General features: G+C 37.7%; 1 protein-coding gene across 2 annotated transcripts in view; it reads left to right on the top strand.

Moving 5' to 3' along the window:
• Positions 1 to 22,273, top strand: part of SLAIN2 (SLAIN motif family member 2) — a 34,496-nt gene extending 12,223 nt beyond the window's left edge. The window contains exons 3-9 of one of the 2 annotated variants that reach the window (XM_056336899.1): positions 3,667 to 3,831; positions 5,185 to 5,346; positions 6,531 to 6,890; positions 9,284 to 9,421; positions 14,387 to 14,464; positions 19,116 to 19,434; positions 20,941 to 22,273. In XM_056336899.1, coding sequence (XP_056192874.1) covers positions 3,667 to 3,831; positions 5,185 to 5,346; positions 6,531 to 6,890; positions 9,284 to 9,421; positions 14,387 to 14,464; positions 19,116 to 19,434; positions 20,941 to 21,007 — 1,289 coding nt within the window. In that variant the 3' untranslated portion in view covers positions 21,008 to 22,273. The remainder of the gene's footprint in view (positions 1 to 3,666; positions 3,832 to 5,184; positions 5,347 to 6,530; positions 6,891 to 9,283; positions 9,422 to 14,386; positions 14,465 to 19,115; positions 19,435 to 20,940) is intronic. The other variant, XM_056336907.1, reaches the window with a different exon arrangement.
• Positions 22,274 to 23,491: the final 1,218 nt, after the last annotated feature.

Below are 23,491 nucleotides of genomic sequence, written 5' to 3'. Positions count from 1 at the left end.
AATGTCTTTCTAATGTAACATCTTTCTGCTGTTTCTCAGTCTCAAATACATGCTTGTATTCTGCCTTTTCCTCTTCCTTCTTAAAAAGTAACCTTTTCCATTGCGTGATAATGAAGGACTGAAGAATAGCTTTCAGTTCTGTGTGACTGTGGGTGGTTACTGAGAATGCAGGATGCACAGTGCCTTGGCCCTAGTTAGCTCATGTTTACAATTGCTGGGCAGGTTCGGTTCAGTGTTAGAAGCATATTCAGACTAGAGGGAACTTCAGGTATATTCTGGTGCAAAGACCTCTCTTAGCTTCAAGTCCCTGGTGAAAAGTGCAAGAGCGCATTTCATGTTGTCTGGAAACCACGGCTTCTTCCATGTGGTGGTCTAAAATCATATGGGGTAGAGCACATCAAGAAAGCAGCTGCAGGAGCAGAGAAGTACTAGGCAGAAGAATTTCTCAAAGTGATGCTTTCTTAAGATGTAGTTGCATAGAATTAGAAAAGAGTAACTTTGGTTGTAGTGCTGTTCTTACTGAGGCAGCATTTTTATAGCTGGTAGGAGAACTGTGTGGCTGTATGTGTTAAAACCTCAAATTTTCCATGCTGAGTGAGCTTGACTTTTCAGTCAAGCATTGAGCTTGTTCAAAACCAAATTTAGTTAACTTTGGTCTCAGTGATAGACTTTGCTAATGATTATTTTTAATTACTACAGGGACTATTAGAATAAATTTGTCAATTAATCGTAACAAAAAATATCAGCGCTCTAGCTGGAAAAACTGCACTGGGTTCATACGGTAGATCTTCTAAACTACCTAAGCATGAGTGTTTTGCACTCAAATTTTCCTATTCTCTAGAGCAAAAGAGAGATTCAAGACCAATTTAATAAAATGTTGACTAAAATAAATTAGATGGTATATACTGTTTCTGAATGCTATAAAAGAAAACTTAAAATAAAAACGTTGAGCGTTAACCCTCCCCTCTGATGTTTTGAAAGCTACTGTGTAATCTTGCGTAAGCCAATGTTTCATCGAATATAGCATGATTTTAATGTTAAAATGAGTTAAGTCTTACTAATGTTGTCTGACACTCCTAATAAAAACCCTGTCTCTAGTTGTAAAAATACTAATATCTTCCTAAGTTGCAGAAATCTCTGTTGGAAAAACTTTAGAAATTCTAGGCCAGAAAAATGTTTTGAATCCAGCTTTTTTTCTTTGGGAAATACACAGTGCTAAGGAATGCAGAAGTTCACGTTAGCTAGCATGAAAACTGCTGTACCATACAAAGTGTCGTTATGTTCCAAAGCATACTTTTTATATGTAACAGAAGTATGCTTTCTTTCATCTAAAGAAATCTGTATGTGATCATATGTTTTGTATCATTATGGATACGTACAAAAAGCCTGTTTTTAATGTTATACAGTAGTGCAATTGTTTTCTAATTTGGGGTTAATATTTTAAAATAATTGTTGTAAGTATGAAACAGCAAACTCATGCAGACTTATATTTTAAGGGTTTTTACTGTCATTTTCAGCTGGAGATGAAAAGTAATTTTTTTGGCATGGCAACAAAGATTTGGTTGTAATAGATGCTTTGGGGTTCCTGTGTGAAAGCTAGAACAACTTACTGTCAAAGGAGTTTCTCAAAGTCAACTAGAATACAACCAGCTTGTAATTACTGGTTTTGCTAGCTGAGCTTTGTAATAAAATGGAGTTTTCCCTTCAGTCACTCAAACTAGAATACAAGAATACTTGCTGGAATTCATTGAATTCACTACTTGCTGAAATCAGTGCATGTCACTTAAGACTTGCAGTGAAAGGTGGAATATAAACTTTCCATCCTCTATCTATGACTGTCTTTTCACTCTAATGAAAACACTAGTAACATTAATCAGTTTCGACTCCAGAAGGGATCTTCACATGAGGTCCTTTACATAAAGAATCTGCTGCAAAGTCAACTTTCCATTTCTGCTGCTTCTGCCTTTGTGCTGCATTGTGCCGTCCATATAGATGATAAAGTTTTTTTGGGCCTTACTAAACTAGTTCACTGATACAGTTAGTTAAAATACTGAACACTGTAGATGTTTTTAACCTAAATCCACTTTAGTAGGCTAGATAATAGTGCAGCCCTGCCATTGCTTGTACTGAACAACTGAGGAGGTAGTGACAAAGAGTGGAGTGGGAGGAGGAGCTGAAGCAGGCTTTGCTCCTGAAAGCAGCATTTCATGCAACTGTAGTCTCTTTTGGCTTCTTGTAATGTGTAAGTGTTTTAAAAAAAAAAAAAAAAGCACCACCACCAAACAAACAAAACAACCTGCAACAACCTAAACCCTCCCCCCAACAACTTACACCAATTAAAAGCATTTTTAATAAACACATTATTTTAGTTCCTTCCCCTTTTTTTGTGCGCTACTACTGGTAGCCTAATTACTACTACACTAGTTGAAGCCCTTTTCAGTATTAAATGTCACACAATATTCTTTGAATAGCTACATCTCTGCTTTTTTTCTTTAGAACAGCTTGAGTGTATGGCCGTACGTTTGCCTGGCCTGTTCTTGTCAGTTTATAATATATATGCATACTTTCAATACTGTTGTGCCTTAGTTTAGTTTCTAGCAGCTAGGTGGGCTGCAACTTAAATCTAATCTAGGTTTACACATCATAAGGTTGGGATCTCTAGCTTTCAGTTTAATGTCTTGCAATCCTAATTTGTTCTTTGTTAAAATACAGTTAGTTCTGTTTGGCATAAAATATTTCCAGTAATGAAGGAACTAATTTTACCAAAAGTGACCAAATTTCCTTTGGTTCCCACTTCCCCCACTGAAGTTTCATTTTCTATTATATTAAAATGAAGTGTAAATTTCTGAACAGAATAGTCATGTAAATAACTGTACAAATCATACACTGGCAACTAGGGGAATTGCAGTATCATACTGAAACTGTTTGCCATGTAATCTGAAAATTTAGCATAGAAATATTTACAATAAATAGCAAAGGAAAATACCCCGTTTTAGCTCTTGTATTGTATGTGGGTTTGAAGCCCATGGACCTAGAAATCCCAAAGCATTAGAGCAGGAGGTATACAGAAGGGAATAATCTTACAGTCAGTTTGCTTTATTGTGCCCTGTAGGTTCACGGTACCCAGAAGTACAAACACGAAGCATTTGCCATGTTTAATGGTTTTCATTTTAGCATATGCTTTGGGGAATTTTGTAGGTGGTATTGCCCAGTTCTGTGGTGCCTGTCTTGGAGTTACTGTTGAAGTATTGTGTGACCTAGACAGGTCTGTGAACTCTGGAGAACTAGACTTAATAGTGTGCTCTGGTTTGTACATAATTGTGCATAGGGTGTATGTTAGCATAGCTTTGCTACTAGTGTCTTTTGAGTTGCTTCGTTCCTCCTTCCCAACGCCTACACTGAACATCTTGAAGAGATCAGTTATAGTGATCTTGGATCTGATTTTTACAAGGAAAACATCTGTCGCTATCTTGTCTTGCCTTCTCCCACTCCTTCCACAGTATAGTTGTATCTAGGAGATGAATAAATCAGTTGACAAACTTCTCAGTGACTGAAATGTTCTGCTTGAATTGTACAGAAATCACACTGAAGATATCATATAGTATTGTATTCATTTTTCATTTGCTCCTTCAGTATAATTTGTCGCTTTTCTTCTCTTTTGTACAGCTCTCAAGAGACAGAGTTTGTATAGCAGCCCTTTCAGTGCAGTCAGTTATGCGAGTTCCTATAGTCCAAATACTAGTAGCCCCTACAGCAGTGGTTTCAACTCTCCCTCCTCAACACCAGTGAAATCTGCTTTAGTGAAACAGCTCATGCCTGCTGGTACCTCAGGTAAGTGTGTGTGTGTGTCTGGTTTCTTCTTCCTCCTCTTCCTTTCACAAAGACTCTGAAAGAGATGACAATAACACTGAACTAGAGTAAGACAGACGCCAAAACCTTGTCCCTCTTTTGTAGAATGTTTGCGTCGTGCAGTATTTTAAGCTTTTTAGGAAGCACTTTTTACAGACTTTTTGGCATAAGGTAGATTTAAAATGTTTGTTCTGGATGTTCATGTCCCTAAAATCACTGATGCATATTAGTGGTCAGATCAAAGTACATAGTGTTAGTTCTGTGGGGTAATCCCAGCATAAGTAAGTGGCTTCTAGAATTGGCCTGTAATTGACTGGGATGCAAACTGCATGGTAGGTGTTTAAAGGTTATGTGTTACAGGTAGTTGTAAAGTCTTTGCAACTCCCGTGTTGCTTATTAACTGGAACACTGGGTATGCAGTGTGTCCCTCAGTACCTCTGAGATGTGAACAATATAATCTAAGGAAGAAGCATGTATTTTAATTAAAGGTATTCCATGAGGCTTTGCAGTCGTCAGTGTAAACGCTAACTCCTGGCAATGTTTTCTGCCGTTATTCTGCAGCATAAGACACTTTCGTTGCATCAGAGAAATGATGCCTTGAACATACCTCTACTCTGAAATCAGGGTTGGCTTAGTGTATATAAACTTCAACTCAAGTTAGCTTGCAGGGAAGATGAAAAAACGTTGCACTGACAATCCAACTATCTGTAGTTCTCAGTAGACTTGTAAAGAGAAGCCTGCACTGCAGTATATTCACCAGAGCCATTACTCATGCTTTGTTTTAATCTATGTAGCTCTGCTGTGCATTGTGTGCTACAGTGCTGTATCTGCCTGCCACACAGAGACATGAAATGTAACTGGCAATGGCGTGTCACCCAGAAGGCAGCAAATGGGAAGAGTTTTTCTCGTATGTTATAGTTTGGCAAAGGTGTTTACATAGAACAGGTAGTATTTTCAGATAAACTTTACTTTAAGCATTCCAAACTGAAGCAATATGGATTGGATCAGCAAGTCCTTCTTGTCAAGATAGATATAGTCAAACATACCTTACAAGGTTGTGTGCAGAGGCAAGAACAGAAGCACAAATGGTACAGTTGCTCTGTCTGTAAGAGCTGTGCAAAATTCATAGCAATTGAAACCTGGTACTGGCCAAGCTCTGCTTGTGTAAATTATATTTTCAGCCTAGGTTCGCAGTCAAATGTTTAAAAGTCTGCCAGACTCAATGTCTCTATCATAACGTGTTTTCGGATCAGTGGTCCTTCTACTGGGAAAGGAAATACAGCTTGCCTTTTTCTTTTCCTTTGTTAACATACCCTATTTTTTTTCTTTCTATAGGTTATCTTAAAAGTTCAGCAGATAGAAATCCTCCACTAAGTCCACAGTCCTCTTTGGACAGTGAATTAAGTGCATCAGAGATGGATGAAGACTCTATTGGGTCTAACTACAAGCTAAATGATGTTACGGACGTGCAAATTTTAGCACGGATGCAGGAAGAAAGTAAGTATTTTCCATCCTGAAAATGGAGCAGTTGATCTTTTTTATTATTGAATAACTAGAGTAACATTTGCTTAGCAGGAATGGAAAAGTGGTGTATATTTTACTATGGATATGCAAATGTAGTTCTGAGAAGGCTGGCTAAGGACTTCTGCCTCCAGGATAAGGAAAGGAAGCTGCAGTGCAGAAGTGTTCTTTAGGAACAGTGGACAAAAGATGCTAGAGAGAATATGAATTTGTAGCATATAGCGTATGCTAAAAGGATGCTTGTTAAGACTGGACTACTGCCTGCCACTAGTCTTCTCAGGAGGTAACGTGCCTTCCCGATGTAATCCAGTCTTGTTGACATTAGTGCTTAAACCATGATTTAAATCACCAAAATTTAAAGTTAACATGGCAAATAATAGTTAAGCACCTGTTATCTCTCTTTTGTTATATGTTTAATTGAAGTTTTGTCTTTTTGTCCCTCTGAGACTGCAGAAAGTGGTGATAATTTCAATTGTCTAACTAGGTGGCCTCCAGACTTTATTGTGTACACCTCTGAAAAAAAAAATCCAAATGGCCAACATATACATATTTTTTATATATTACATACACATACTGCTCTGCTAATATATTACGTACACAAATGTATACAAAAATAAAAATTAACGGATGAGCTAAAGATGAAATATATGCTATTTTAGAAACAGTAGTAGTGTACAATTTTTTCCCTGTTCCCCAGTGGATTGTTTTGCATGCATCCCACTTCAAAGACCACTGGTCTAACAACTCTAGTTTCTCCAGGGGTAGCTTATCACACAGCTTTCTCATTACATTTACTAACAAATTGCAAGAGACATTTCATTGTGGCTGCTGTAATTGGTATAGGATGTTACATGATACCAAAATTAAGGTGTAGCCTGTGTTGCTAGTATCCAGCCTGCGAGAGGAGATGAACAAGCACACAACACACCTAAACTGATGATTGCTGTAGTAGGAGAAAGAATGAACTCACCTACTTCTTTCAAGACATTAGGACCCGGTAGATAACTTTTTATTAATCTGGAATTAATGTAATGCCTCACCTGAAAGGAATTAAGGTGAGCCAAATTTGAGTGTGAGCACTAGGTTGATATCTGTATGCACTGTCTCTAGTTTGAACCATTTCTGTGCTGGAAGCAAGTAAACAATGTTACTGTTTCCAGGCCTCCGGCAAGAGTATGCAGCAACTGCTTCTCGGCGTAGTTCTGGTTCTTCTTGCAATTCTACAAGGCGAGGCACATTCAGTGATCAGGAGCTTGATGCACAGAGTTTGGAAGATGAAGAAGATGGCACACATCACACAGTGCACCCTGCTGTTAACAGGTTCTCACCATCACCTCGCAGTTCTCCATGGCCTTCACCAAAACAATCTCCAAGGAATTCACCTCGTTCCCGATCACCTGCTCGAAGCATAGAATACAGTAGAGTGTCACCCCAACCTATGATTAGCCGTTTACAGCAACCTCGTCTTTCACTTCAAGGCCATCCTGCAGATTTGCAGACTAGTAATGTCAAAAGTGAAGGTAAAAATCTCTGTCTCAAATTCATTACACGAGTAGTTGTATAGTTTCTGTAAAGGATTTTGGTCAGTCTGCAGTGCTAAAACTATATGCCTGTGTAACATCATGGTTTAATCTCTGAGTTGTTGAAGAAAAAGCAGAGCAGGCAAAGCTTAAGTTCTGCTGGGGAGCCTTTACAGTCAGATGAGTCAATAGGCTTATGTTTATTTTAGATGTTATCCAGTCACTCAGGGTGTCATTGACTTTCATGGTGACCAAGTTCTATCTTTGGCAGGCAAATGCGCTAAAATAAAGCAGAGCCCAAGGGAAACTATCATTCACCAATAGGGTTAGGCCTTGCAGATGACAGAATAAAATGCAGGGAAAGTAGCTGTGGTCAGATAAGAGTAACGTGGCAGTTTATGAGTGCTTGTAGCCTGTGAGGTAGCTGAATGCTTTCTTCTGGCAGTGCAGGACTCCAAACCTTTTGAGTATGACCACAGCCTGAAAAATATTAGTCCTTCAGCCATGCATTTTTTGGATGTTTTAGATACCTCAAAGCTGTTGTATAATAAAAAATACAGCTTGCAGTAAACTTGACACAATTACACTATATTAGCATAGAACAAAATGATGTAATCCTCTTATGATTTTGCTTCTTGAATGTACTTTTTCCTGGTACCAGTCTGGCAGAAACTCCTTTCACTGGGCTGAAACTTCACAAGCATATTCCCATTTTAAAATGTAGTTGTTACCTGGCAAATAAAATCTTAACTTTGGAAAGAGTTTACGTCTAGAGATTAAGAATTCAACTTACTTATTTTCATCTTTCAGGTAAGCTGGATGCAGAATGTCTGCAGTAGAGATGATGTAGAAACGCATTTTTAAACAGTTTATTTTCTGGGTTGGGGTTGTTGGTATTTTTTTTCCCCCACTAATATAGCAAAGAGGTCTATGCCACAGAATTTTATTGACTAAGAAGTTTTATAATTTTAATCAGGGAAATCAGTGTGCTAGGCTGCAGCTTTTGGGGAAGATAATCCTGCAAATTTAATTAGCTATTCAAGAATACCTTTGGAAGAGTTAGCTTAGTAGTCGTTTGGGGAAATCTTAGCTATACAGGAAGAGGTATCACACAAAATCTAGTAAATTATATTGTGACATAGTTGAGAATTCCTCTTCCGTTCTTTTCTGGGATTTCACGAAAGCCTTAATGCATGCTAGATGAGCTACAATAAAAATACTCCATGAGAGGCAAGCTGCCAAAAGCTGGTATCGCACATACCAGTGGGATCAAAACAGAGTGTATGATCATGTGCTTCTGAAACACTTCCAAGGACTTCTCTTGCAGTGGTTTTTGTGCAGTTGAATGTTGCTTGGATATTCAAGAGTTGATACAGCAGCAGCCAAAAAGAGTTGCTTGGGATTTTCCTTTTTTCTCGTCAATGATTAGAGGGAAACTTGGTTGACAGGGTTCAACAATGTGCCAACTGCAGTGCAGAGCAACGGAAACTACAGAGCGCAGAAAGTACACTTGTAGCAACAGTCAGCCTGTGAAGACTCTTACTTTTGTTTTCATCTTCAGTGCTTGTGCATGGTTAGCATACTTTTTTCCTGCATCCCTCTACAGAATTAGCTTGGCCGCTCATCCTGACAAGGCATCTGCAGTCTTCTATCCCAAGTATGTTGTCATCCCAGCTCTGCATGGGCTGGAGATACACAGAATGTCATTAGACTTGAGAAATACTTAATGACATTTTCTTGTATTTTGTGAGCAGTAGTACAAATTCTAGAAAACCCTTGAAGAACCAGTATTAGCTGAGTAGATAGTCAAGTTGTATGTGAAAGATGAAGCATAACTGGACACTTCAGTAATGCTGAATGCTGTGCATGAAGAGTTTCTTTGCAAGGGGGTGGCTGTTGTTGTATAATGTGCCAATATGGGACTGGGGAGTCACAAAAATTCACTCAATTACTATGTGTTTTCAATCTTTAGGCAAACATTCTATATTATAAATAACTTGCTAGGTAAAGACTATGTAAACTGCAAAACCACAAATGAGGTTTGCCGATTCGGTTACTGTAACAGTAGAACAAAAACCTGAGAATCATAATCCAGGTATGTTTCAATTTCAAAATACCTTATGCTTGACTTTTTTCACCACAGGTGAAAAATGTACTTTCTTGCTTTTTTTAATAAATAGTTTGTATGTGATAGATCTGAGAATAATATAGAACTTTAATTCAAGATAATGGAAGAACTGTAATGTAACAAGATATGCTTTTAAATGGCAGTGCAGTTTGATATGGCTAACATTTTATGTCACTTAGATTTGGGGTTCAACTATGGGTTCATAACCAGAACTTTGTCCAACATTGGGCTACATTTTGTGGTATCTTTGTATTATTTTGTACAGAAAAACTAAGGCGTAGTCTTCCAAACCTGTCCAGGACATCTAGCATCCAAGCTGAGTCTGTGAAAAACAGCAGAAGTGACTCAAACTTCCAAGTGCCAAATGGAGGAATACCTCGCATTCAACCTCAAGCCTCAGCCAGTAAGTACCTTTAGTGACACTTCAGTGTGTATTTCAGAATTAAGCGATGGTACTCAGCTGTCCTCCAATTTCACAGCCAAGAGAAAGATCGCATGCCACACTGGAGATGCTAATCTTGATAATTTTTTTTTTTTTAATCATACCTGCTTTTTGGTCCACAAAATCTGGTACTGATTATACTTAAAGTATGATCTCTTATTAAGGTATCATTCATAGTTTCCCAAAAGTACATGCAGAAGTACTGTAAAGAGTATAAATAAAGTAGTTAGACATTTCAGAAACCATTTCTTTTCTGTGATTTACAGAACATATAATGCTCTATACTGTTGCATTTTATTTTCAGACTACAAAAATTTACTAGGTTATGAAAATAGGTACCTAGATGATGTTTACTACTTTAAGTATTGAAACCTGATCTAAAAACATTCATGCAAGTTTAACCTTTGTTTGCATTTCTTTTCTTCATTTGTTTTGTCACCTGGAAATTACATACTCAGTTGCAGATTTTCTTTACTTTTTTAAAGTATCAGTTACTTAAAGTTTGGATGAACCTATGTCCCATGAAACAGACCATTGCTGGGCTAATGGCTTCTGGTTTGTCCAAAAGTAAACTGCTGATATGAGAACGCTGCTAATCTCACAACTCTCTTGAAAATGGTGACCTTAAAGAAGCCAAAGCCAATGAAACTTAAATATTCACTGCCTCTTTATATGTCAATATTGCCAGTTCCTGTTGTTTAAATGTTTCCTGACCATTTTATTTTAAAACAAGTTTCAGAATTTAATAACCTTATGTGACATTTTCAAGGGAAGAACACATTATGAATATCATTACGTGTAGAGCTTTGAACTATAAAATTTCTGTGATAAAAGTTCATCAGTAATCTAAATATTTGATGGGAAATGTAAGATAATATTTGTGAATGAAACTAAGGTACCCACTGAACAGTAAAGGCATACTGGCATACCTAGTTGGCCTTCTTAACTGGTCTCCTCAAAACTGTGTTAACGCAAGCAAATACAGTTAAATACAGAATAAGGAATACAGACCATGCCAAAGACTACAAGATTTCTGTCTTTCTAGTAACTCAGACCAGATGTAAGGGTTGTATAAGGGAGTCCCAGGTGTGTGGTGCTGTAGCCAAAGAGTTAGCATGACTTTTCACCTTGTCCCCTTCTTCCAGTGTTCACACTCAGAAGGTGGGATTTACAACTGAAAGGGCATGTGTGTAGTTCAAATGCAGGACTGTTACCTGTTAGGCAGACTATAGAGGGCTCAGAGCAGTTGGACAGCAGCTCTCCAACTGTATTGGTTTTGTGTTTTAATGACTGGAAAGAAAATGAAGGAAAAAATATTTTTAGTAAATATTTGTACAGATTTTATTTGGCTTTTTAGAACTGAGTGAACTAGGAAGGGAAGAGCACAGAGGGCAGCTTAGTTAGCTATTTCCAGTATTAAAAGTACATTCACAGTGAAACTTTGGGGAAAGATCAGACAGCAGAAGTCTAAATATTCAATGTTTAGTGAGTTTCTTCATTGAAGGAGCCAAAGTATGGTGACTTACATTTATACATTTGTAGATTTTTCAGCTTGTGGAGGCATTGAGAATCACAGCGATTTTTAGGTAAATTTGCTTGCCGTTTGTGGGAATCTTTCCCCAAATGTGAACCACTCTAAGATGAACTTACATTTAAATGTGAGCCCAGATTTCTAGCTTTTACAGTTTCCCTGCTCTTACAGATGTTTGTCAGAGTCTTGCTATTGACAATCGTAAAACGGTTTGTGTATGAAGTCAATGAGTAAGTATCTTTGCTTAGTCTGGATTTAAAAATTCTCTGCAAAACTGTACATTGTATAAAAATTTCCAGAATTGTGTCCTCCTTATTGTATACTTTTTGTTTTATTGGTTTTATATTTTGCCACCTTGCACAAAGCACTGTTAAATTGCAGCAAATTTTTTGTTTTCCCTTGGCAATGACTTCTGGGTCTTGGGATTTGAAGCTTCCTCATATACCTGCTAGTTTTGCATGAGCTTACCTTTGCAAGGATGCTGGCTTGCCACCCCGAGGTCACTACTTTTCTCCTTGTCAAAGATCTGCTGTTCATAATTTACTTGCACATTTGCTGTGGCTGCAATGCTGAACTTGCTATGATTGCTGGCATTCAAAAATGAGTTAGGAATCCAGTAAGTTTCTGAAGAGACAATTCCTGTTATGGTTACATAGGCAAATTGTACATGCTTGCTTAAAGAATAGATGGAAGACACTTACAATATGTTTAGATGTACAACTGTAAAACATGAAAACATTTGGCATTTTAAGTTTTAGCTGTAATGTGGTAAAAAATCCAAATTCTTTTTGAAAAGAGATTGAGTGAATCAAATAGCAGTTGTAACAGAATCTTCATTTACATCTGATACTCCATGCTGTTATGCAGAAAGTTGGGGTTTTATATGTAATTTTTTTATATGAAAGCCAGTAAATATTTCACCTTAAAACACTGGAAGATACAGTAATACTTGCATTCTCCAAGGAATAGGTATCTTTAGACTTTAAAGTGTTAGAATGATGGGAAGTCTCTGTATTTGAGTCCTAGACCACATAGTGCAAAGTCGTAGAACTTCTAGGCTGGCTTCCACATAGGAGCTATGTGCTTTCTATTGAATTGTGCGATACTTTTCTACTTATGTGGCACTATTAGCACATGGTTCTTTAAGCAGAGTTAAATATAATACTTCTTCTAAGAGCTAAGCTGTAGATTGTTGAAATTATCAGTAAAGTAACTAGCCTGCTTGCCAAGATCCAGCTGCTTGGCATGTTCAGAGTAAAAGAAGAAAGAAAGTGTATGTTTTGAGGAAACCAAATATTCCAGTTCACTTGATCAGAAGTAAATGTAACTACCTGTATTCAGCGTGCACCATTTGTGACAGGTAATGTAATAGCATATGGAGCACTTCAAGAGCAGCAAATAGTGTGGATAAGCATGCACTCCAGGCTTATCTCAAACCGCATGTTTCCTCAGCATTGCTCAAATTGCACTGCCTGAAGTTCTTTTCAGTGATTCACTGCACAGAATTGTTTAGCTATTGAGTCTCTGTTTCCTGGAGTCTCCATTGAGAAGGAAGGAATTTGAGATACATATATTTTAAAGCCTTTCCATATCATCCCACATCTCTGACTTGCCAGTAGCGTAAATAATGATGGGGGAAGAAACTTAGTGCTATGCGCGGTAGTATATTTAAATCTAACTGAATGCATTAGGACAAACTAAACTCAAGATCATAAATATGAAGGAAGAAGCTGTTCTTCTTTTTGTGTGGTATAACAAAAATACTGATTCAGTAAAAAATGGTATAATGGAATACTTGTGGATGGAAGCCCTCTGGCCAGTGGTCTGCCTCACTAAATTCCTGGGAATTGTGCTCATTTTTAAACATTTGACTGTACTTAATTAGCTCTTCGTGGGTATGCCTTAAAAAAAGTTTATAGCAAGACCATGTGCCAGAAGTTGAATAAAAATTGAATCTTGCCACATGATTTTTGCATTAGATTCTAGTTGTAGAAGGAATAGGGGGTTTTATTCTTAATAGCCATAGGCAGCATTTTACCATGTTTATAAACACTTTAATTCCTTTTTGCTGTTTGTTGAAAATGACAGCTTTTAGTTAAGACTAAAATGAATAGACCACCTAGTCATATTTTCAGAATGAAGGTAAACCACATGATGATTTATAGTTTGTATTTTATAATTCACAAAATATTGTGAATTTTGCACTGATGGAAGGATAGGAAAGGTGATGGCAATTATTATATGCTACCAAATTTGGAAGAGGATTGACTAATATTATTAGGATTCCAATTGTTCTTCCCCTACCTTCTTTATAGCGATATTCACCAATTAGTATAAATTACTGAGCTTCCTTACTCAGTCAGAATCTTTAGGCACAGCTGTTCCCCCATCTTTCTTCCTTCTCGCTATGGAAATAAGCCTTACTAGTGCAATCAGTTTTACGCTGGTATAAAACTACATATACTGAGGTGAGCGGAGATTTTTATTCATACATTATCATTTTAAGAAGCCTTTGTGTAGGCAAAGCTTTATTTCATTGACTATTTTTGTCCTTCACTCCTTAAATACACTATGGTGAAAATATGCTGAGTCGATGCGTTCCTTCTGGCAATAGGTAATTCTCTCCTTGCCAAGATTCTGCAGCTCTTGGAACATTGGCTTCTCTCTTGATAACTGGGAGGTTGTGAAGTCATTTCAAGGCAGTATCAGCCCTTGAACATTGCTAGAAAAAAGGCAGGACATAGGAGCAATAAAAACAATTTCTGTCATGCTGTCTACATGCTGGCAGCTGATAATTCTTCGTGTTATGTCTTTGTTTTGAGCCATCTTGCATACCCTTTTGAGGAGGAAAAAAAAAACCAGACATCTCTCAAAATCTCTTACATTTCCATAACTGAAAAATAGAATTTATTTGATGATCACATTTAAACAAAGATTTATGCTTTTATGTAGTGTTAGAACATTTTTTTAAAAAACTCCCTTAAAATGAAAAGTTTCTTGCTGGGTTAAGTATGACGATTGAATTTTCATCTTTGTTTCTAATCTTGCACTCATATTGCTGTAGCATGTTTGCTAGGTGGCTTCTTCTCCCTTTGGTGTAGTATTTTTTTTTTTTTTTTTTTGCCTTTCTGGGCTTTTTTGCCCTGCAGTTTACTCTTACAAAGTCTGCACATTTTGCACTGCAAAATTTCTGACATGCTCCTCTCTAACTCTTTGCCATTAAGAGCAAGCAGCATTTAAAAAAACCCCACCACTTCCAGAGGCCTAACAGCTTTTTGAGTGTTTTGCTCACTCTGTTCCTTGATGCTTCACAAGTGGATGCAATTCTGAAATTCCCAGTAAATTTAGTTTTCTTAGCTTTTTAGACATATATAATACTTCTTGTCTTTCAACAGCTCTGCAAAGGCAGAAAAATTTGCCTCGTGCTGCCTTCAAAACCAAACAGTTTCTTCAAACTCCATCTACAAAAGGAGGTAATTAACTTACAACCCCTTATCAAGCTCCAGCAAATCTCAGATAATCATTCACCTGCATTAAATCTCACATATTCTAGATCAGTAAAATTGCATGTGAAGATTAACCAAGTGGTCCTTGCTATATGAAAGTTAACTTTTTGGTCTAAACATTAAAAATCCAACCCTGCATTATAGAGGAGAAAAAATATTAAATTGGATTTTGAGATGAAAGCTAAGAATTGGTGACTTCTAGTGTTAACCAGGAAATCTGGATTAGACAAGTAGAATCCTGAATCCATATTCATTAGGGCACCATTGGATAGGAAATTTTAAAACTGTGAAATACAGTTTTTAAAATGAAAGTTGTAAACCTTGTTCTTTTTTTGATTGTGCAAAAATATGCAGGCAAGTGAAAATATCATCCATCCTTAGAGATGGAATTAGGAATTAGAAGCTTAGGAATTACTGACTATTGTATATAATATTCCAGTTTGCTCATAGCTGAAGTTGGCTTCTTTTTTAGAAGAAAATTAAATATATTGATGCTCTAATCCAATTTGTTTGAACTGATTTTTAATTAATTCTGGCAGCCTTGTATGTGACACTGCCTCAGTTTCACTACTCAGATAAAACAACTTCATGATTTCAGTTTTAAGCTTAGTTGGTCCTGGTTTCCATTGTGATCCAAAAAATCTCATTTTAAAGAGATTTCACTTGAGACCAAATCATAAGCTCCCTATATGCTAGAATTCTTTAAGGGATTGTAAGAGGCCTTCATGCAGATACTGAGAGTAGCTGACAAAATGCCTGGATTTCTCTGTGGTTTAACAACACTAACTTTTTGAGTCAACTTCACTCCATACAGAAAGTTTTAGCAAAGAACAGTGACTTTGAAATAGATTCACAGGGCTTCACAGGAGGTCTCTAACAGTCTTCACAGTAATTCATACCAAAATAAAGAAAAGTTCTTTCAATGTTCTGCTTTGGCATAAGACCACTATCTCGATGCCTCTGCAAAGCTTTCCGTGTTGGTCATGCCTTCATCTGGATATCTGGAACACTTACTAAGTTGACAGCCTGGTCTGGAGATGTGGAAATGTACAGAAAATTAGCTTCTCTTTGAGTTTATTTGTAAAATTTTATTAAACCTTGGAGAATGAGGAACCGAGCATGTTGCACTGCCAGTTACGCATTCCGGTTTATAGTTGTTGTCATTCCTCACTGCAAATGAGGACCCAAAATGTCCTTTTGTTACTTGGTATTTTATAGTCCTTGATATGTTGGTTTTCTTGCTTCTGAACTGAGATTCTGGTGAGTATGGAAGCATTATGCAGTAATGAAGCAAGACTTGTTTCAAAAGAATAAACAATGATGAGCAACAACCGGGTTTAGTTTCTTAAAATCCTGATCATTACATAGCTTGACACCTTTCAGGCACAGATGTTGGCTTTCTTACCATTTGGTGTAATATGGTTCAAAATACATTCAAATAACTAACTCTTTACCTCACTGTAACAGATCTGTTAAGGCTTATACAGCAATCCAGTATCAGTCAGACCATGGAATCGTAGGTTTGGGTCATGTCATCCAACCTCCCTGCAATGAGCTTCATCTAGCAACATCTTCAACTAAATCAGGTTGCCTAGAGTCCTGTCCAACCTGACCTTGAATGTTTCCAGGGATGGGGCATCTACCACCTCTCCGGGCGACTTGTTCCAGTGTCTCACCACCCTCATCATAAAACATTTCTTCCTTATATCTAGTCTGAATTTACTTTTTTTAGTTTAAAACCATTACCCCTTGTCCTGTCACTAGAAGGCCCTGCTAAAAAGCTTGTCCCCATCTCTCTCTTAGCCCCCTTTAAGTACTGAAAGTCCACAGTAGGTCTCCCTGAAGTCTTCTCTTCTCCAGGCTCAACAACCCGACCTCTCTCAGCCTTTCCTCACAGGGGAGGTGTTCCATCCCTCTGATCATTTTTGTGGCCCCCTCCTCTGGACTTGCTCCAATAGGTCCACGTCTTTTCTGTGCTGAGATGATAGAACAGTTTATTGATTCACATTGTTTTACCTCATCTGTTCTTTTATATCAGTCTGAATCATTTCATCACAACGGTTATAATTTAACAACTGCGTTAGAATTGATTCTGGGTTCAAGTTGGAGTGCAGCAGCTGGCCTTGGGGTACAAACCAGATAAGGCTGAAGCTTCACAGCATCCTACTTTGCCAGGTGGGGATCTCTTGCTCCCTGCCTACAATCCAGGACAGAATCCAGAGAAGGTGGGAAATCTAAATGTCAAGACTGCACAGTGCCGTTTATTTTTATTGTTGCCAGATGTTTTAATTGTAGTTGGTTCTGATTGTTTATTTTTTAAGGAGATGCAGTTGCATGAAGTTGTTAAGCAGTACCCTTACACATTTACGTGTTTTTATTAATTGTGGACCAGCTTCGTACCTACCACAAATGGGTATACAATTATCAAATAGTCTTCAACTAAGGCAGTACCTCAGTCTTTGTGATTCTGTCTTACAGATAGACCAAACTGAGTTTTATTAAATATCCAAAACTGCTCTAAGACAAAATTCTTTATATGTAGAGGAAAATTATTAGGCAGTTTGCCAGAGATTGCATCATGTGGACTGCTTTGGAGATCCCAGAACACTGGAAGACAATTCATTCCTTTATGTACAAGAATGAATGCAGCTCTCAGCAACGTCTGCAATGCTGTGCTGACAGGAAACGGTCTATGAATTGACAACTCAAGTTGGAAGCATGGTAAAATATGGTCAACAGAAAACCGGAGAGAATGGAGAGGAGTAATTTACTGGATGCTTGCTTTCACTGGGAATGTGACAAGCTTTCTTCAGTTACAGCTTTTCATTGCTTCTATTCTGTGCCTAAAAACCTTTTCCCCATTGTGCTTATAAGAGGCCCAAAGCTGTAGTCAGTTTTTATACACTGGCATTGCTCTGTTGGTCAGTTGCTAATGTGACACGGTATTTGTGTTCTAAGTAAGTGTTTTAATGAGAAGTTTAGTGAGAAAAGCTCCCTATGTTTACACTGTACAATCACGTGGAAATTCTGCACTGAATTGCCACAAAGTTACGGGCAATGTCACACTGCAAAACTATCTAATACATAGTCTCTTACTCCTAAGAGCACTTCCCTGTTCTTGACCACTCATTTTGCTGTAATGCTTTCCTTAATCCATGCTCTGGCTTGATGCCAAGGTTTTTATTTTAAGGGGTTTTAGTTATTCTGCTACTTCCCAACCGTCATGTATTGCTGACATCTCTGCCCCTTTCTTTTGTCAGCTTTTCCCATGAGTGGCTTCATGCTGTGTTTGATGCCACTGTCAGTGGGAAGACCCTCTTGGATAATCCAGAAAGGAATCAAATCTAACTCACATCTGTAACGAGGCACATACTAATCTTCCTACACATCCCCTATAAGAAATGGCTTCAGAATACAACCTGAAAACTACCATTTCCTCTGTACCCCATTTAGGATGCCGCATTCCTGTATTACTTGTCTCTTCTCTCACACATGTTCATAGTAGATCTACCTTGTAAAGTGATAATGAAAGCTATGTGAAGGACCATCTACTTTGCATACAGCATCTGTCAGAGGATGTAACTTTGGTCTCTGTGTAAAAAAAAGTTTATTTAGCGGAGGAAAGAATAGTTGATGCAATTTCACAAAATGGAAATGTGATTTTGTTTTATTTTCCTGATTGATTTGAATGGCCTGTGTTGACTGTTACTGACCCACCCTAATCAGTATGAAAAGCTGATGAAATTCCATTTAAGATGATGGATTAGTTTTAAGTATTCTGTTTAGTAATACATTATGCATAATTTTAAAATATTTCTCATACTTAAAAAGAATTGTGTTTATCCAAGAACTGTTGAATATTCTGGCTTACTAACCTATCCCAGATAAAGGCCTTACATACTAACCCAGATACAAAGTATTTGAATACAGATATTTATACTGATAATTTAGATAATGTTTGTAAGAAGAGGAAGGCTATAAATTGTTACAGTTGTCTGGTTTAGGTTTCATAGCAGCACCTTAATCTCTTTGGTATTAGGGGTTGCATGACCCTATCTTCCACCCCCACCCCCCCACACCCCCCCATCAGCCAATAAATCTGGGACATGACCATATCTTTAGGTGAATTCTGATTCAATGGATTTGGTTAAAAAGAAGAGCATAAAAGAAACATTAAGATGCTCTGCACTCAGAATTTCATTATTGAAGACTAATCACTTTGAGAATCTGTTTACAGACTGTATCACACTAGAATACTGTATTCTTCAGCATGCTCTTTCAGGGATGGGAATTAGGTTCACAGGTTTCCAAAGCAATGCAATTTCTTCTTAACAAATAGGTCCTCCTCTCTTTATTTTGACTTGACTGATAGAGCAGTTAGAGCCTTACTAGTATTACTTATAAATCCAGAGAAATAAATATTTGTAGCAACAAAATGAGGCATTAGAGTTATGATACCAAAAACACATGACAAAGAGGACATCTGAATTCCTGTTTCTCATTGCTGCTTGATTGGCTGTATTCCATTATATATTCCATATTGTTTGAATAAAGTTATTTCCTGGTTTTAATTTCAGTAGCTTAAACTTGAAAATAACTTCAGTGTTTTGTTTTCCAGTACCTTCTTCAAGTAAATTCCGCTCACCTGCAGCACCGTCTCCCCTAGCTCTCCGACAACCAGTGAAAGCATTTAGTAATCATGGACCCGGTTCAGTTGCTTCTCCAGAAGCCACACAGCTGACACACAGTAGTTCTTCACCAGGGCCTCTTGCAGCCCCGAGTTCAGGCTTGCCAAGCCCTGCCAGCAGTATTAACAGTACTACTCTTACCAGACCGGCAGGGACAGCAGGGATGAGGAGTGGTTTGCCCAGACCCAGTGCCCCTTCTGCAGGGGGCATCCCAGTGCCTCGTAGCAAACTTGCACAGCCTGTTCGCAGGTAAGTACATGACAGGCAGTCTTAGTTTGAAGTTTTCATAATTAATTTTGTACACCGTGTGTTTGTGGTGCTCCTTCCTGTCATTCTTACGATGATCTCAAGGTCTTTAGAATGGAAAGGGAGACCTCAGTGTGAAGTATTTGCCTATGTTTCCAAAATAGTTTTGAAGGGACACAAAGAGAGAAAGGTTCTTGAAGGGACACAAAGAGAGAAAGGTTCTTGATTTAGAGAGTGAAGGTGAAGGAGCGAAAGTGAAATTAATAACAAAGGATACTTAGCTAAGTAAATAAAGTGTCTTAGTCTGGGCTGAGAAGGCAATCAGAAATTATCTGCATGTGGTAAAAAGTTACCAAAATATAGCTGGCAAGTGAAAATTCATTTGTACCACTGAGTGACACATTCTGAAGTCAGAACTGTTTTCTTCTTGTAACCGCTAGGTCAAGCAGCGGTACCATGGTGAGAACAGTTTCACTCCTTGGGCAGCTAGAAACTTTAGGAAGGAAGACACATGAGGATGGAGGAGGCATCCATAGTATTTGCTAAACTTAACATAAAAATCAATGTAGTTAACCCACAGGACAAAACAGAATTTTCAGCTTTTACCCAGCTGTAGAAGTTGCTTAATGTCAGACTGTTTTGGACAACAACCACAAGAGAGACTGAGTATTAACTGGAAAGGCTACGTAGACAGTTTGTCTTCAGGAGAAGCAGAAGGGAGTGATGTATAGTTTAGAATATGTGCTCTTAATGCCATGCTAATGTGGATTTTCACTGAGGGTGTCAAGTGGAAGCCAGCTGACATAAGGAAGTGGTCATCCATGAGAAGTATTAAGAATGTCCTTAAACAGGAAGGATAAACAGTTGGGCTCCAGTACCGTAAAAAAGATAATCCAGCTGTAAATAGCAAAGTGGAAGAGTTCTGTTCTGCAGTGAGTGCTGGGCAGGGGAAGGACAAATGACGGTCACAGTATTGACTGTTTCGCAGTCTGACACTACACTGTCACTAGTACAAAACTTTGTGTAATAAAAAGCAGTTGTTTTTGACAGGAAGTTCTTAATAGTAGCAAAGTGTGGTTGTCCAAAGCACAACTGGTCTTATAGAAAAGTGTTTCACTTATTAAACTTATACAGCACTTATTTTTAAAGTTTATGTACAGATAGTGCATTATTTACACAATGCAGTAATGATCTGTGAATGTCAAGATTTTGATGTAAGCAAAATGTAATACTCTGAACAAGGATTTCCCTGTTTAAACATCACTAAAAAAATGTCCTGTTTTTAGGTGACAGCAGATAAAGTTTGTATTGCCACAGAGTGTAATAGCAAAAAGTTTTCTGTTTATGCAAATGCTTTTCTGACATGGTAGTTACCTTAAACTGTATTGCAGAGAAGTAAATGAGTGAAGTATATTTCAATTATTTATAAAATATTTAAATTCTTACATATTGTAGATGGAGACTTCAGCAGTTATGTATGAAACTGAAAAATTCCTCATTTTATTTTAGATCATTACCCACTCCTAAAACCTATGGCAACGTGAAAGACGAGAGTTGGAAAGATGGCTGCTACTGAACTGCAAAGCTTAATGCAAAATTCCAGTGCTCATGGATGCTTCCTTACCAGGTTAAAAGACAGCTTGATTATACAAACTGTTCAGATGTGACTTTTGGGATTTGTAAAAATTCCAGACCTCTCTGTCTCTTAATTAGCACAAACTGGCAGAGATTATAAAGCAGCACTTTAATGACATCTAACATCAGATGTTTGGTGGTCATACAATCACTTTGACATTAGATTGCTATCAGTTATGGGATTTTTTTCTTGCTTGCTAGAAATGTGTCAATATGAGCATTTATGACAGTGGCCAATGTCTGGGCAAAAACCTAACGAATGCCAAAGAAATGCCCATCTTGAAAAACAGCAAGGATAACAGTCAACTTACATTGTCCAAAACTTCATTTTCAGCCTGGTTTAATTCAGCAGAAAGATTGGTGAATGTGTACCATTGACACAAGACTATGTTAATCAGAGCTAAAGTTCTGATTGCAGACTGCTACAGTGCTAGTGAAACATATTTTAACAATTGTATGAGATTCTCAATGGGGAAAGTGGTACGTACGTCCTTCAGAAAGAATCGGGAGGATTGGGCAGAACAGTAAGTAGTAGCCATGGCTTTTATTACCGTTAAAGGTTTGAATGTAGCAGACACACACAAATGCAATAGTATAGATTGCATCTTTCCTATGTTGATTTATCAGCTTTACATGCTCTTACATGTTTGATTGCCAAAAGGGCTTAGTATCAGTTGTACAATCTTTCTAACCTTAAAGTTCCTGGCTCAGGAAAGATGGCCTTTGCTATTGTAGCCACATTTTTATCACATGGCTCACTATTTGGGGAGAACTTTTTCTATAGCAGGTTTCCTTACAAAGGAAAGAGCAAGTCGTAATGTTAATTTGTTCTAATACCATACCACTATGCTTGCAGCCTGGAGCAACTGTAAATGCTGATAATTAAGGAGAAGGAAACACAACTATGCACTTGTAACATACAAATTTTAAGGTAATGAGTCGACTCTTGATGCCAAATGATATTCATTTAGGTGATGTTCCATGGTATGAGGGAGTTTTCTGTATCCTATTTTTTTACTTTCATCCATTTCTTAAATTGGTTTATTTTAAATTGTAAATATTTTTACAGAGGGTATTTCCCATGTAAGCGTGTTTAAATATGTACTTCGCTTTACATATGTGTATCTTACATCACTGGTAACAGAGTATGAAACCTGCTATGTCTGTTTACAAGCTATTAAAGTCCTCTGGTGGCTCTGACTTTTAACACATTTTGCTCAGAAGAACTCGTTCATGTATTTAGCATTTGAACCATTGTTTTCTGGTTTGGAAGACGTGCAGACATTTGTAACTGAAGTTGTATTGGGTGGGACTAGTTAAATGGAAGAGATTTTGTTTGAAGCTTTTCCAGTATTTTGGGTGTACAGTTGATGAAGTAAGAGAATGTGAATGGTATATCCTTTGTGCAATGACTGACGAACACTACAAGTAGGATTGGATGGTAGGTAGCCTTCAACCCCATTAGTATCTGAGTTTGGAACTGCTGGTGTATTTTGACTCCCACCAATACGAGGATAACTCACCCTGAAATTCTAGCACTTGAATTTTAGGCCAGCATTAATATAGTCCTGGATTGAAAGCCATGATGCAGTACTACTTGACTTGGAAGAAGCAGAGACTAATTTGCAGCTCTAATTACTCAAGCAAACTTTGGGTTGATGAATGACTTCATACTCCAGACCAAGATCTGCGCTGAGACTTTGAAGTCAGGATATCAGATACACTGTCATAATTCAGTAAGATTTCAGCAGGGGTAAAGAAACGACTTTGCACTGGTAGCCCAGCACATGCCACCAATCCAGCCTCGTGTCATTCGCTGGCATGACGACGGATGTCAGTTAGTATCTATGTCGCTATTAAGCAGAAGTGAGGACTAGATCGAATGCGTGTATTCTTACTAAAGCCCAAATTTTAACATTTCAGCATTTTACACAGCAATGCTGCAGTCTCCATTGAAAAAAGGTGAATTTAATTGGAGGATTTTATCAAACACTTGGTTGATTTATTAAATTACTATATTGGGGGGGGTTACCATGGCTGCTGCATCAAAATGTTGTGTACGTTTCCTTAAGTTAAGTAATTCATCACGTGGGTAAGTTCAGCTTAATTTTTATAAGGATTCTTTTCTCTGCTGTTCTCCCCTGAAATACAGCAAATGACTTCCTGAAAAGACAGACTGTCTGTTTACTAGAAAGCCTTTGTGCATTACCAGTTTATTGATATCAGGAAATCCTGGGGCTCTGTGTTTAGAGATTTACTGCAGAAGTGTGGAAATATGGATTTGATAAACTAGTGCCTATGATTTACTTAACTTATGTTTGATATAGTAGTAAGGGTTTTATGAATGTCGATTACTTTTTGTGCCAACAGCTTGGAATTGTTGTATGTGTGTAGGCAGAAGGACTTGTTCTGCTTCCAAAGTTAT

Source organism: Falco biarmicus, chromosome 1, assembly GCF_023638135.1.
Source record: "Falco biarmicus isolate bFalBia1 chromosome 1, bFalBia1.pri, whole genome shotgun sequence".
Lineage (NCBI taxonomy): Eukaryota > Metazoa > Chordata > Aves > Falconiformes > Falconidae > Falco > Falco biarmicus.
This window is presented reverse-complemented; position numbering and strand designations above follow the sequence as displayed.